Raw genomic sequence first — 13,028 nt, 5'->3', positions numbered from 1 at the left:
TGAATAAATGGGTGTGCCAGCATGTGAGGACTAAAGGTCCTTAAGAGAATTCAGATGTATGAGAAGTATATAAAAGGACCAAAGATGAGCATGTAATCTATTTAAGAATAGAATAAGGCTATATCATGTGTGAATTATGGTCATGGAATATAAAAATACAAGTAACAAAATCATGCATGTTAGTATGAGTATACTAATTTCCTCTTTTTTTCATATTAGGACTTCAAAAGTATTAAGTCAGTAAGTCAAAGTTACTGATTGGCTAATTTTTTTTTAGAAATTAGAAATTTCCAAATTTACCTCTGAATTCCTTCCAGAAAGTAATTTACTGTAGTGGTCTACTGATGCTCTGTTGGAAAACTAATGATTAGTCCATGCATATGGGCTATGGGGCTATTCTATTCCATGTGCATGTTATGCACATGGAATAGAATAAGAGAATTATGGCACACATGATCAAGAATAGAAACTTACTAAAGTTAAACCCGGGGCACCTAGGTGGCTCAGTTAAGCATCAGACTTCGGCTCAGGTCATGATCTCACAGTTTGTGAGTTCGAGCCCCATGTTGGTCTCTGTGTTGACAGCTCAGAGCCTGGAGCCTGCTTTGGATTCTGTGTCTCCTCTCTCTCTACCCCTTCCCCACTCAGTCTGTCTGTCTGTCTCTCTCAGGAGTAAACATTTAAAAAATTTTTAAATAAGAAATAAAGTTAAACCCATTCCATTAAAAAAATAGTAAGTGGCCAGTGTTAAGCCCACCAATTTTAAAAAAAGAAAATTTTTTTACGTGGCCAGCTGTGGAAGATTTAAAATATGCCCACAGCAAAAACAGCCCCTTCCATCAAGAGTTGAAGAGTTGTATCTAGTTCTTATACTTGGAATTTGGGCTTGGGTATGTGACTTGTTTTGGTCAATGGGACATCAAGAAGCAAGAAATAAGCAGAAGCTTAAAAAGCATTTACACATTGGGGCTTGCCCTCTCTTGCCTCTGGGAGCTGAGAATACCATATGAAGAAGCCTGGGCTAGGCTGGTAGAGGATGAGAGATCATGTGGAGAGAGAGGCCTAGTCATCCCATTCCTCCCATCTGAGCTTGAGACCCCAGTTGGATGTGAATGACACCATCTTAGACCATCAGCCCCAGCTGAGCTGTTCCAAGCCAAAACAACTGCCCATCTAATCCACAGAATCATGAGGGATAATATGTCATCATTATTTGAAACCGCTTAGTTTTGGGGTGGCTTATTACACAGCAACAGTGTAGGAAAATAGGTACATTCAAAAGCAGTGTTGATAGGAATATAAAATGATATAATCTGTTTGAAGACAAATTTGGCCATTCCATTGCTAAAATTTCATATAATTATATTTGTACAAATGTGCAAAGATATATAGGTATAGGGGTGTTGGTTTCATATAGAATTCTTAATTCCAAACAGGAGAGCCTACTCCAGTATGTTTCAATGGAAAGAGATTTACTAAAGGACATTACAGCTTGCAGAGTCTCCAAGAGGGCCAGGATGTATTGGCTAGGCAGCCAGGAGCAATCAAACCTCTTAGGGCTGCCCTGGTAGGGGGGATATCTCAACCACTTCCTTCACCAGAAAATGGGATCTGCTTAGCATACATCCCCTCACTCACCTGACTCACTGCCTGTGGGAGTCTTGTAGTACATTTGGTTGGTGGAACTTAGGTCACATGCCTACCCCAGACTGCAAGAAAGGCTGGAAAGGTAGTTTGTGCTGTTTAAAAAAAAGTTGGACTTCGTAAGTTCAAGCCTAGGAAAGTTGTTTAGAAGGTACTGAGTAGTCTGAAACATGACAGATGTGCTCTGCAGTGTTCAAAACAGCACTGTTTATAAAATCAGGACGCCTGGCTGGCTTAGTAGAGTATGTGACTCTTGGTGTCAGAGTTGTAAGTTCGAGCCCTACTTTGTAGAGATTACTTAAAAAATAAAAAATCTTTATTTAAAAAAAACACTGTTCGTAATATCAAAGAATTGGAAATAATCCAAATGCTCATTAGTAAGAGACTGGTTAAATTTTGGGATATTCATACAATGGAATACTAGGCAGGGATTTAAAACAATTAAGTAGATTTTAACATGTAAAAATGTCCACAGTATTTTGTGAACTGAGAAAAGTAAATTGCCAAAACAATATGTATTTTTTAAATGTTTATTCCTATGTATATAGGAAATATCTAAAAGGATACATACCGAGGACACCTGGGTGGCTCAGTGGGTTGAGCATCCTACCCTTGATTTCGGCTCAGGTCATGATCCCAGGGTTGTGGATCGAGCCCTGCTTCGGTCTCTGAGCCAAAATCAAGAGTCAGTCGCTCAACCCACTGAGCCACCCAAGTACCCCCTACTTTTTTGTTAAGTAATCTCTGTGCCCAATGTGGGGCTTGAACTCAAGACCCTGAGATCAAGGATTGCATGCTCTACCAGTTGAGCCAGCCAGGCTCCTCAGGTTGTCTCCTTTTGAGTTGCAAGAGAACTTCATATTTTCTGAATCCAGGTCCTTTATCAGATATTTGATTTGCAAAAAATTTCTCCCATGGGTTATCTTTTTATTTTTTAGATGGTATCCTCTAAATCATAAAAGCTTTTAAATTTTAATGAAGTCCAGTTTATTTTTTCTTTTGTTGCTTGTATGTATGGTGTGATATCTAAGAAAGCATTGCCTAGGGGTGCCTGGGTGGCTCAGTAGGTTAAGCGTCTGACTTCAGCTCAGGTCATGATCTCATGGTCCGTGAGTTCAGGCCCCACGTCGGGCTCTGTGCTGCCAGTTCAGAGCCTGGACCCCGCTTCAGATTCTGTCTCCCCTTCTCTCTGCCCCTCCCCTACTCATGCTCTGTCTCTCTCTGTCTCAAAAATAAATAAAAGCATTAAAAAAAATTTTTTTAAAGCATTGCCTAATCCAAGGTCACAAAGATTTATTCCAGTGTTTTCTTCTGTTTTATAGTTTTAGCTCTTACATGTAGACCTGTGTTCCATCTTGAGTTAATTTTTACATATAGCATGAAGTAGGAGTCTGACTTTGTTGTTTCACGTGTTGATATCCAGTTCTCTCAGCACCATTTGTTGAAAAGACTTATTCTTTCTCCATTGAATTGTCTTGGCACTTTTGTAAAAAACCGATTGACTATCAATGTGAAGGCTTATTTTCTGGGCTGTCAGTTGTGTTCCACTGATAGATATGTCTGTCGTCATGCCAGTACCACATTGTTTTGATTATTGTAGCTTTGTAGTAAGCTTTGAAATTGAGAAGTGAGAGTCCTTCAATTTGTTCTTTTTCAAAATTGTTTTGACTATTCTGAGTTCCTTGCATTCCCATGTAAACTTAAGGATCAGCTTGTCAGTTTTCTGCCAGAAAAGACAACTGAGATTTTAGTAGGAATTGTATTGAATTTATAGATCTGTTTGAGAAGTACTGCCATCTTAAAAATACTAAGCCTCACAATCCATGAACCTGGCTGTCTTTCCATTTATTTAGGTCTTAAATTTCTTTCAGCAATGTTTTAGTTTTCAGTGTACAGCTCTTATGCTTTCTTTGTTTAATTTATTCCTAAATATTTTTGTTCTTTGTGGTGTTATTATAAATGAAATTGTTTTCTGCATATCATCTTTGGATTGTTCATTGCTTTGTTTTCTATGACTCTGTGATTTTTCTATATACAAAAGTGTGTCATGAGTACACAGAGATAGCTTTACTTTTTTCTTTCCAATCTGGAGGCTTTGTATTTTTTTTTTTTTTTGGGTTTTTTGGTTTTGTTTTGTTTTTTTTTTTTTTTTTTTTTTTTGCCTAAATGTCCTTACTAGAACCTCCAGTATAATGTTGAGTATAAGTAGCAAGAGCGGACATTGTATCTTACTCCCGATCTGAAAGGGAAAGCATCTAGTCTTTAACCATTAAATATGATGTTAGCTATGGATTATATATTGCTTTTATCATAAATGATTTTTTGAGAATCAAGTTTTTGTAAAGTGGCTACCTTAGCAAAGATAAAATTTACATCATTGTTTCTAGATCATGGTTAAACAAACAAAAAAAAAAAAACAGCTGGGGGCAGAGCATAATAGGGCTTCTTCTTCCATTCTGTGAAGTGGAGGTTAGTGTGTCTACTTTAAGTTAAGGATGGGCTCAGTTTGGATTCAGAATGGGTGTATGTGAGATTTACCTGGTGTCTTTTTTCTAGAGGATTTCATTCAGTGAGTGTCTTGTGTCTGCTGTGTGCCAGGAACTATTCTAATCATTGAGAGGGCCGCAAGGAATAAGTCGTCCCACATCTGCCTGTGTGACAGCTACATTTTTGTGAATATGCATGTAGGAATTGTGGGGCCCATGTTTTAGGGCAGATTGGATCAGTATCATCATTTCTTGATTTACTAGAATTTTATTTAAATCAGGTACTTGGTTGGCACACTACAAAATGCACAATACCATACCTATGTGAGGCTTAGGAATATATATCACACTTGCTTTTGTTACTTAGAGGAAGAGCTGGTCAATAACCTGTACATACATTATTTTAATGTTTGTTGGCACAAAACTTGTCTGCTCTGTTTAAGAGTCATGTCTGCTAGGAATTTACCCAAGGGATACAGGAGTACTAATGCATAGGGGCACTTGTACCCCAATCTTTATAGCAACACTCTCAACAATAGCCAAATTATGGAAAGAGCCTAAATATCCATCAACTGATGAATGGATAAAGAAATTGTGGTTTATATACACAATGGAGTACTACGTGGCAATGAGAAAGAATGAAATATGGCCCTTTGTAGCAACGTGGATGGAACTGGAGAGTGTTGTGCTAAGTGAAATAAGCCATACAGAGAAAGACAGATACCATATGGTTTCACTCTTATGTGGATCCTGAGAAACTTAACAGAAACCCATGGGGGAGGGGAAGGAAAAAAAAAAAAAAGAGGTTAGAATGGGAGAGAGCCAAAGCATAAGAGACTCTTAAAAACTGAGAACAAACTGAGGGTTGATGGGGGTGGGAGGGAGGGGAGGGTGGGTGATGGGTATTGAGGAAGGCACCTTTTGGGATGAGCACTGGGTGTTGTATGGAAACCAGTTTGACAATAAATTTCATATATTGAAAAAAATAAAATAAAATAAAAAAGTCATGCTATGCTATGCCAAGCACTCTTCAAAAATGTTACAGTTTGGGGGGGGGGATGGGCTAAATGGGTAAGGGGCACTGAGGAATCTACTCGTGAAATCATTGTTGCACTATATGATAACTAATTTGGATGTAAATTTTAAAAATTAAAAAATAAAAAAAACCGTTAGAGTTTGGTAAGGAGGATGATATGTAGAGAAGGAAAGCAGGGAGCCAACATTTATTTTGTGCTATTTGTCTCGCACTGTGATGCTTTACCCTCTCTTGATCCTCAAAATCCCTCTTTAAGGTAGGCATCATTACCATGTTTTACCTTGAGGGAGCTAATGCTCAGAAAAGTTCAATAATTTTCCAAATGCCACACCAATGAAGGTACACAATCAATCGTGTTATAGATAGGAAGTCCTATAATAAAATATTTAATGCAATTTTATAAGAATTATAAAGAAGCAGTGGTAACTCCTAGTTGGATTAGGAAAGAAAGCTAACATGAATTTGAAGGACAGATGCCAAAGATGCCAAGATAAGAGAAATTGCATTCCAGTTTTAGGGAGTCATATATATGTGCAAGTCTATGTTTTCTTTGCAGCTGTCAGAGATTTAAAGCATGAGCATCCAGCCTGTGATTGGATAAAATGCCTTGAGGGGAGCTTTGCTTGTCTTGTCTAAGATGTCTTTGGTGTGAATTGCTGTGGGCTGCTGTGAGGGAGCTAGCAGGGTGCTGAGAAGGCCTTTAAGAGCATGTACTCTAAAGTGACAGGCACTGATGGGGACAGACACTTTCTAAGAATGTATTTGCTATTGTGTCAGGCCATTCAGTAGACTGAGTGCAGTGAAGTCAGTGAGTTCTGTTCTTGGGGAAACTCCAGTGTGGAAGGATGTCTCTTCCCTGTTCCATGACTCTTGATCTTGCCCAGAGCACGTAGGGGTTCCTCCTTGGAATTCCTCAGAAACCATGAGGGAGTCAGGCAAGAGAACCTCATCAACAGTCCAAAGTGGTATTCATCCAGCTCACTTGCCCACCAAATTTGGTTCCAAATAGTGTTTTTAGAAAGCAAATAGAATGATGAAGACTTGCCACCACTAAGGAGATTGCAGGAGAGAAATTCTCCCCGGTGTTTTGAACATCATTACCACGTGCCACCTAGACCAACAACAATTCAGAAGCGTGGGAGAGAAAACATGGGAGCTCTGTGGTGCTAAACAGACCTGGGTCCCTGCATAAGCCCTCCCACTTTCTAGCTTTGTCTGAGGCCATGGGCAAAGTGCTTTAGACTGTTCAGCTGTTACAAACTCACCTGCTCTTCTCAGCTTGTGAGTACCCAAGGCATGGAGTAGACATGAGGACAGAGCAAGACCATACATGTGAACTGCTTGCATGGTACCCAGGCCATAGGAAGAAGAACTTTGATAAAAGGCAGCTATTCTCACTAGTGTTAGCTCTCTTCCCTGAGAAGGGTACTGTGATGTTTTAGGAGTTTTAAAGCACTGACAGAGTGGGTTTTTCTCTTAGTTAACAAGCTCACACTTTGAATCAGTCACCTTCACCTGCTTCATCTGTGATCCAGTCAGTTTCCTGCTATTCATTCACCATTAGAGCTCAGAATAGTGTTAAAGGAGAACCAGGATTCTAGCGTGCACAGGAAGGGAAGTGTGGCAGCTTTAGTACTGCAGACCCAAACAGGGGAAGGTAATTCTCATTTTCCCATGAAATTTCCCTTCACTATCAGGACAGTGTCTCTTTGAAAGAAAAAAAAAAAAAAACAAACCTCAACTTTCTTTCCCTGTTTCCTATTGTCTATAGAGAACAGGCCCTATATCCCCTCTTCAACAGTATCCCCTCTTCAACATTCCATCAAGAGTTGGCCACATAAGAGCTATTTCTGTGGGGTTCCTTGGTTTTCCTGTGAAAACCTTTTGCAGAGCCATGGCTATTCTTGGTACTTAGTACTGCCTGCCACTTGCCTTATTGAATAAGTCAGCTTGGATAGTCACAGTTTAGTGGGAAATAACCAGTGACAATCCTAACATTAATGTTTTTAAATATTTCTCTTTTTTCCTCTCCATAGATTTCTCTTTCCTAAATGTCTTGACCAGTGTTCACAAGGTAAGCAATATGTTTTACTTCTTGCTTTTGCATGCCTTTCAAATTATGTTTAGATGCAACAGACTTCTCTCTTCATGCTCTTTCTTACCATTCTAAAATCTAAAATGAACAGGAGCACCAGGGTCGCTCTGTCAGTTAAACCTCTGACTCTTGGTTTTGGCTCAGGTCATGATCTCATGATTCATGGGTTTGAGCCCCACGTAGTGCTCTGCACTGGCAGTGTGGAGGCTGGTTGGGATTCTCTCTCTCTCTCCATCCCTTCCCTGCTCGCTCTCTCTCTTTCTCAAAATAAATATTTTAAGTCTAAAACAAACAAAATTGGTCCAGGGAAATTTTGACATCTTTTTCTTTTATCATATTTGATAGGCATATTTCTTCCCAAGTTTATCTCTTAAGATGATAAGTTGCCATAACAGCACCTCCCTTGAGCACCTCCCTTATTAAGCCTTCCCTGGCCTTCCAACTAATATCAGTGGACTAAAAAGGTATCAGGTATTCCTAGCCTCTGGATCAACACGATCTTGATGCACTTCTCCTGTCCCATGAGTATATAGTATGGTCCAGTAGGACCTTCTCCCTTAATCCCTTCCTGCATACACTGGAATTTTCCACACCTCCTTGATAACATTTAGAAAAGTCCACCCATCCTGTAGGTTACACTCAACTTCACAGTGTCCTATCATTTGGCAACCCTGGAAGCAGCACTTTTTAGTCATGTTAACTATGGTGCCTGGAGACCCAGAATAAACTCTAAATTTCCTGTAGTGATGATAAAATGCTCATTGTTGTCAGAAGACCTGGGGTCTGAGCTTCCTGAGCCAGCCCAGCAAGTAGAAATCAGATAGAAGGAAATAACTCAGTGTCCCCAGCACAGTTTTGCCTTGCTGATCCCATTGCCAGTCCACAGGGAGCGGAGACAACCAAGCATACCAGAGCTATTGTCTTGGGAAACAGCTGAGCTGGGTGCAGTGCAGGGCAGGAGCCAGGTCACTGGAGGGAAGGATGTGTGTATTGGGCTGCTGCACTAGGGCGTCTCAAGTCCAGCTTTTAGAGGCTCTTGTTGCTTTCCAGGCACTGTACCCCAGAAGCAGAGGGAAATAGAGGTGGCTGGGTCTTCCCACAGTATCCACTCCAGACAGATGAAAGAGATTTTATGGAGGTTGGATCAGTAGAATCTGGTGGCAAACTAGATATGGGGCATGAGTTGGAGAAGGAAGTATCTAGGATGAACCCCTCTAAGTTTCTAGGTTGGAAGATCAGGAAGGTTGTCAGTATCTGTCCTGGGAATAGAAAGCATAGGCAAAAACATAGATACAGGAGATAACCAAGGATCACTGTCTGGTCCTCAGATACATGTTTGTAACTTATGGCCAAAGCCAAGGGTGTGGGCTAGCATTATCCCCTGTCCACCACACAATTACTGCCACCCTAATGCACCTTGACTCGTTGGTACTTTCTCCCTCAGTGCCCCTCTGCTTTTTTTGCACACAAAGCACAGATGAGCCTTGGGGAGGAGCTGTGTCTTCAATGTCCATGAACCTGGGCCACTATTGTAGGAGGAAAGTCCTTTTAGGCCGAGACAGACTGGATTCTCTCTGGCACTTGGTAGACACATTTTAACATGTTTCCTCACTCAGAGTCCAAAGGCAACTTGTGTCAAGCTCTGTGCATGTGTAAAGATAGGGATGTGACCACATGTGGGCAGATGACCTTGAGGCCATATATGCTGTTTTTCTAAACTTGGAAGGGCTTGTAGAGTAACAGTGTCTTAGTAATTATCTTCCTCTTATATATGGGCCTAAGGGACCCTATGAACTGATCTGACCTGGCTCACCATGGGCATGGGCCGTCCAGGGAGGGAGGAAATAAAAGGCAAGTATTTCTTTTATCCTCAGAGATTTGGTGGCTAGCTTGGCGGTAGGATCTGCCACCAGTAGACAAACACTTCATGTCCTGAGGGAGCATATTGCCTCCCTTTGCTCCTGAGCATGAGTCAGGTTCCCTGTTTGATTGCTTTTACAACAAAGGATTGTTTTACAACAAGAAAAGGACTATATTGCAGCCCCAAGATAATGGGTGTTACAGAAATCCAAGAATTAGGAAATAATCTCAATGCTTAAACAGCAAACAAGATTCATTATAATGCTGATTTGAAAGAAAGCAAAGACATTTTACTACCACTTTTGGAAGTATCTACAGATAGATAAAAAAAGTAAACTTTTTTTCTGGGCCATTGGAAGCTTTTAGCTCAGACCAGTGCAGTCAGACCTCAGAGGGGTTTCTCCATTCTGGGGAGTGGTCATATCAGGCTGCCCGCTCACTCACAGCCCAGACTGGTAATACCTTGGCCAAATGTGGGTATCCACTCCTTGATACAGAACAGAAGGAAGCTCCTGGCCCAAACAAGATGAAACCGCCCACAGTGGCCTCTTCACCCTGTGCTCCAGATAACTGCTGTACCTGCCCTCACAGATGGCATTTCCTCTTGGCAGGTGGTAGTTTGCATAGCTGGCCTAAGGAATGCGGAGGATAATCCTTTTGCTTGTTTCCCTATAAAGCAAAGCCCCTTTTCTGTGTCCAATTCCTGACCTAAAATCCCAACGCCACAAGGTTTATCTACATGACACTCATGAGGCAGACAGAACTTTGGGCAAGGTATCTGTCAGAGGTCTTTTCTGGCCTTTTTCTGAACAGGCCCGGCCTATGTTTGTGACCCTGGCACATGCCACTTGGGTTGGCACATTTACACTAGTCCCAACTCTCCAGTTTCTTTTGCCCAAGAAGATACCAAACAGAATCTAGGGCCTTTATAGGTCTTCACTCAGCCTTTGCTGGCCCCTCCCTGCAAGATCCACCACAGCTATTCTTGTCTTCTGCTGGAAATCTCATGAGCCTCTTGCAAGATCCAGCTCCCATGTCTGTCATCTCCGGAATGTGCTGAGCCCTCTAGAACCCAGTTTGCTTCCCCACTATGCCCCATTCTGGGCCTGGCATGCCATGAGCCTCTGGGCTCAGGGTGCCAGAGGAGGAGGGAGGAAGAAGCTTGGTTTGAGTACCCTTTTGTACTTTATGAATTTTCTACCAAAACCATAGATAGATAGATAGATAGATAGATAGATAGATAGATAGATCAGTAAGTCTTAGAAAGCTTTCAGATGGTTGTCTGATGAATGGGATTTGCTCAGACTTATAAATGAGGAAAACTCTGACACATGGGTACCCACAACCTAACTGCTTAGGCAGCTGCCCTGGAGATCAGGTTGCATGTATCTTTTATTATACTTGATTCATTCATTCATTTATTCAACAAATCTGTATCTGGCGCCTGCTCCAACCCAGTCCTTGGGGATTAGGGAAGCCTTCTGGAAGAGATGCTATTCACATTGTCTATAGCCTGAAAGAGGAGTTGGGCCAACAAAGAGGGAAGAACAGATGGTTCCAGGCAGAAGGAACAATAAGAGTAAAGGCCTGATGGTGACCAGAGCATACCCAGGCCACTGAGGAAGCACAGCATGGCAGGTAGGTCAGGCAGGCCAAGAAGTTTGCAGTCCCTGGAATGCATTGAAATATTTTAAGTAGGGAAGTGATAAGATCAGATTTTCTGGTTTTGAAAGATAACTCTTTTGAAAGATAGTAGTTAAAATGAATTGTAGTAAAAACAGCCTGGAAGTGCACAAAATAAGCAGTGACCTAATGAAGAAAGTGGTAGACTGCACTAGACAAACAGTAGCCAGGATTGAGAGTGGATGATGGATCCAGGAGCTACTTGGCACTCACCAGGCCTAGAGGAGGATTCTGGTGCCTGCATGGCCCACATTTGGGGAACCAGGAAGCCTTTCACCAAGAGACCAGAGGAGGAGGCAGAGCTGCCCTCACCACTTAGATTTTAAGGAAAGCCATTGAGGAAAATCACCCTTGAATCCTTAGAGGTCCCTCAAGCACTGTGCAGAGGCGTAAGGTCAACTTCATAGCTGAGCACTAAACAGATACATGAGAAGAGTAGGACCTGTATCTTAGAATCAAGGAACTGATAGATCCCTAAACTATACATAAGCACTTAGGAAGAAGGTTCTGTGCTTGGCAGGTCAGCTGTAAGTCCTGGCATCTGTGGTCCCGGGCATGATACATAACGTTTGTGCTTCATGTGTGCCCTTTTCCCCGTGTTAACATGTGACCATTGGCATGAAGCTCCTAATCCCTGCTCCCTAGTCATGAATGGAATGCATCCAGACAATTTGTGAGGTTAGATTCAGTCTTTAGCAATTTTGGAACACTTTTCTCATTAGTATGAGTAGTGAGAGGAAGGAAGTATAATTTACTTCTGCCACAGACTAGAGGCAGGGCCAAGGATCCTGGAAGTTGCCTTTGATCTAGTGATGGCCACTCATTTACCTTCCTGTTGGTTGCTATGGCTGAGGCCCACGTGCCACAGCCACCCCTGTTGGTCTGAGAAATGGATTAGTCCAAGCCCCTCAGTGTACACGTAGAGGTCCCATGTTAAGCTGTTGCTGCGCTGGTAATGAGGATGGTGGTAGTGGTGGTGGCCATAAGTTGCATTTAATGAGTTCTTTCTATCTGCAGGCCCTGTGAAAACTATTTACTGATAACCTGCAGGTATGTGTTATTGTTCCCATCTAACAGAGGAGGAAATTTGGCTCAGAGAGAGAGGAGTTTGCCCCTGATGTCACTCATTAGCAATTAGTGGAACCCTACATTCAAACTCAAGGTCTGCCTGGCTCTAAAACCCATGCTTGAATCTTTACATCATGCTGTCTTTTTACATATATGAAGAAGATAAATAAGAATATGAGTCTTGTATTTTAAACACCACCTGTGTTATTTATAGGAAGGAACTTTTATAGTTTAGAGAAGAGGAGGAGCAGAGTGGAATGAGGGAAGGATTGAAATGGTAAAGATACTAGGGAAAATTTTAATGAAGAAGTAAGCTTTACCAAAATTAAAAGGTTAAAAAACAAAAAAACAAGGTGCAGAACAGTATAACATGCCACTGTTTGTGGGGGGAGAAAAGCATACACACATTTACTTGTGCATACTTAGCACATCCTGGAAGAAGAGCTGAGAATCTGATAATGGTGATTGCCTTCAGGGAAGAGAACTAGGTGGCTGGGGAGGAAGGGAATTTATTTTATCTGTAAACCCTTCTTTACCTTGTTTGAGTTTTGCCCTCAGAAACTAAATATAACTAATTTTTTTGAACTAAACACCCAGCTGAACTAAATCAGTACATAGTCCTCTATACTGAGTGTTCATTATTCAGGATCCTACAATTACAAGGTTACATAGGAAAGTTGACGTCTCTGTAATTTAGAAGTAATTGCTTATGAACTAATCATTTATCAAAGCTAGTCTCGGAGTGCCTAGGTGGCTCATTCAAGGTTAGGCATCTGACTCTTGATCTCAGCTCAGCTCCTGATCTCACGGTTTGTGAGATCGAGCCCCATGTCAGGCTCTGTGCTGACAGTGCAGAGCCTGCTTGGGATTCTCTCTCTCTGCCCTTCCCCTGCTCGTGCTCTCTTTCTCTCAAAATAAGATAAATAAACTTAAAAAAAACAAGATTGATGATGAGAATTGATCCTTAGATATGGAGTTAATGATAATACCCATGAAAATTCTATTACAAAACAGAATATAGGGGCGCCTGGATGGCTCAGTTGGTTAAGCGTCCAAGTCTTGGTTTCAGATCAGGTCACGATCTCACAGTTTGTGAGATCAAGCCCTGCATTGGGCTCTGCGTTGACAGTGCAGAGCCTGCTTGGGATTCTCTCTC

General features: G+C 41.6%; 1 protein-coding gene across 4 annotated transcripts in view; it reads left to right on the top strand.

The window, feature by feature from the left end:
* The window catches only part of DNAAF9 (dynein axonemal assembly factor 9), a 134,402-nt gene that overhangs the window by 102,214 nt on the left and 19,160 nt on the right, over positions 1–13,028 (top strand). For all 4 annotated transcript variants that reach the window (XM_045445169.1, XM_045445168.1, XM_045445167.1 and 1 more), the window contains one exon: positions 7,203–7,240. In XM_045445169.1, the coding sequence (XP_045301125.1) occupies positions 7,203–7,240 (38 nt within the window). The remainder of the gene's footprint in view (positions 1–7,202; positions 7,241–13,028) is intronic.

The sequence above is a fragment of the Leopardus geoffroyi genome, chromosome A3 (assembly GCF_018350155.1).
Source record: "Leopardus geoffroyi isolate Oge1 chromosome A3, O.geoffroyi_Oge1_pat1.0, whole genome shotgun sequence".
Taxonomy (NCBI): domain Eukaryota; kingdom Metazoa; phylum Chordata; class Mammalia; order Carnivora; family Felidae; genus Leopardus; species Leopardus geoffroyi.
The sequence above is the reverse complement of the archived record's forward strand: the minus strand, read 5'-3'. Positions and strand labels throughout refer to the sequence as shown.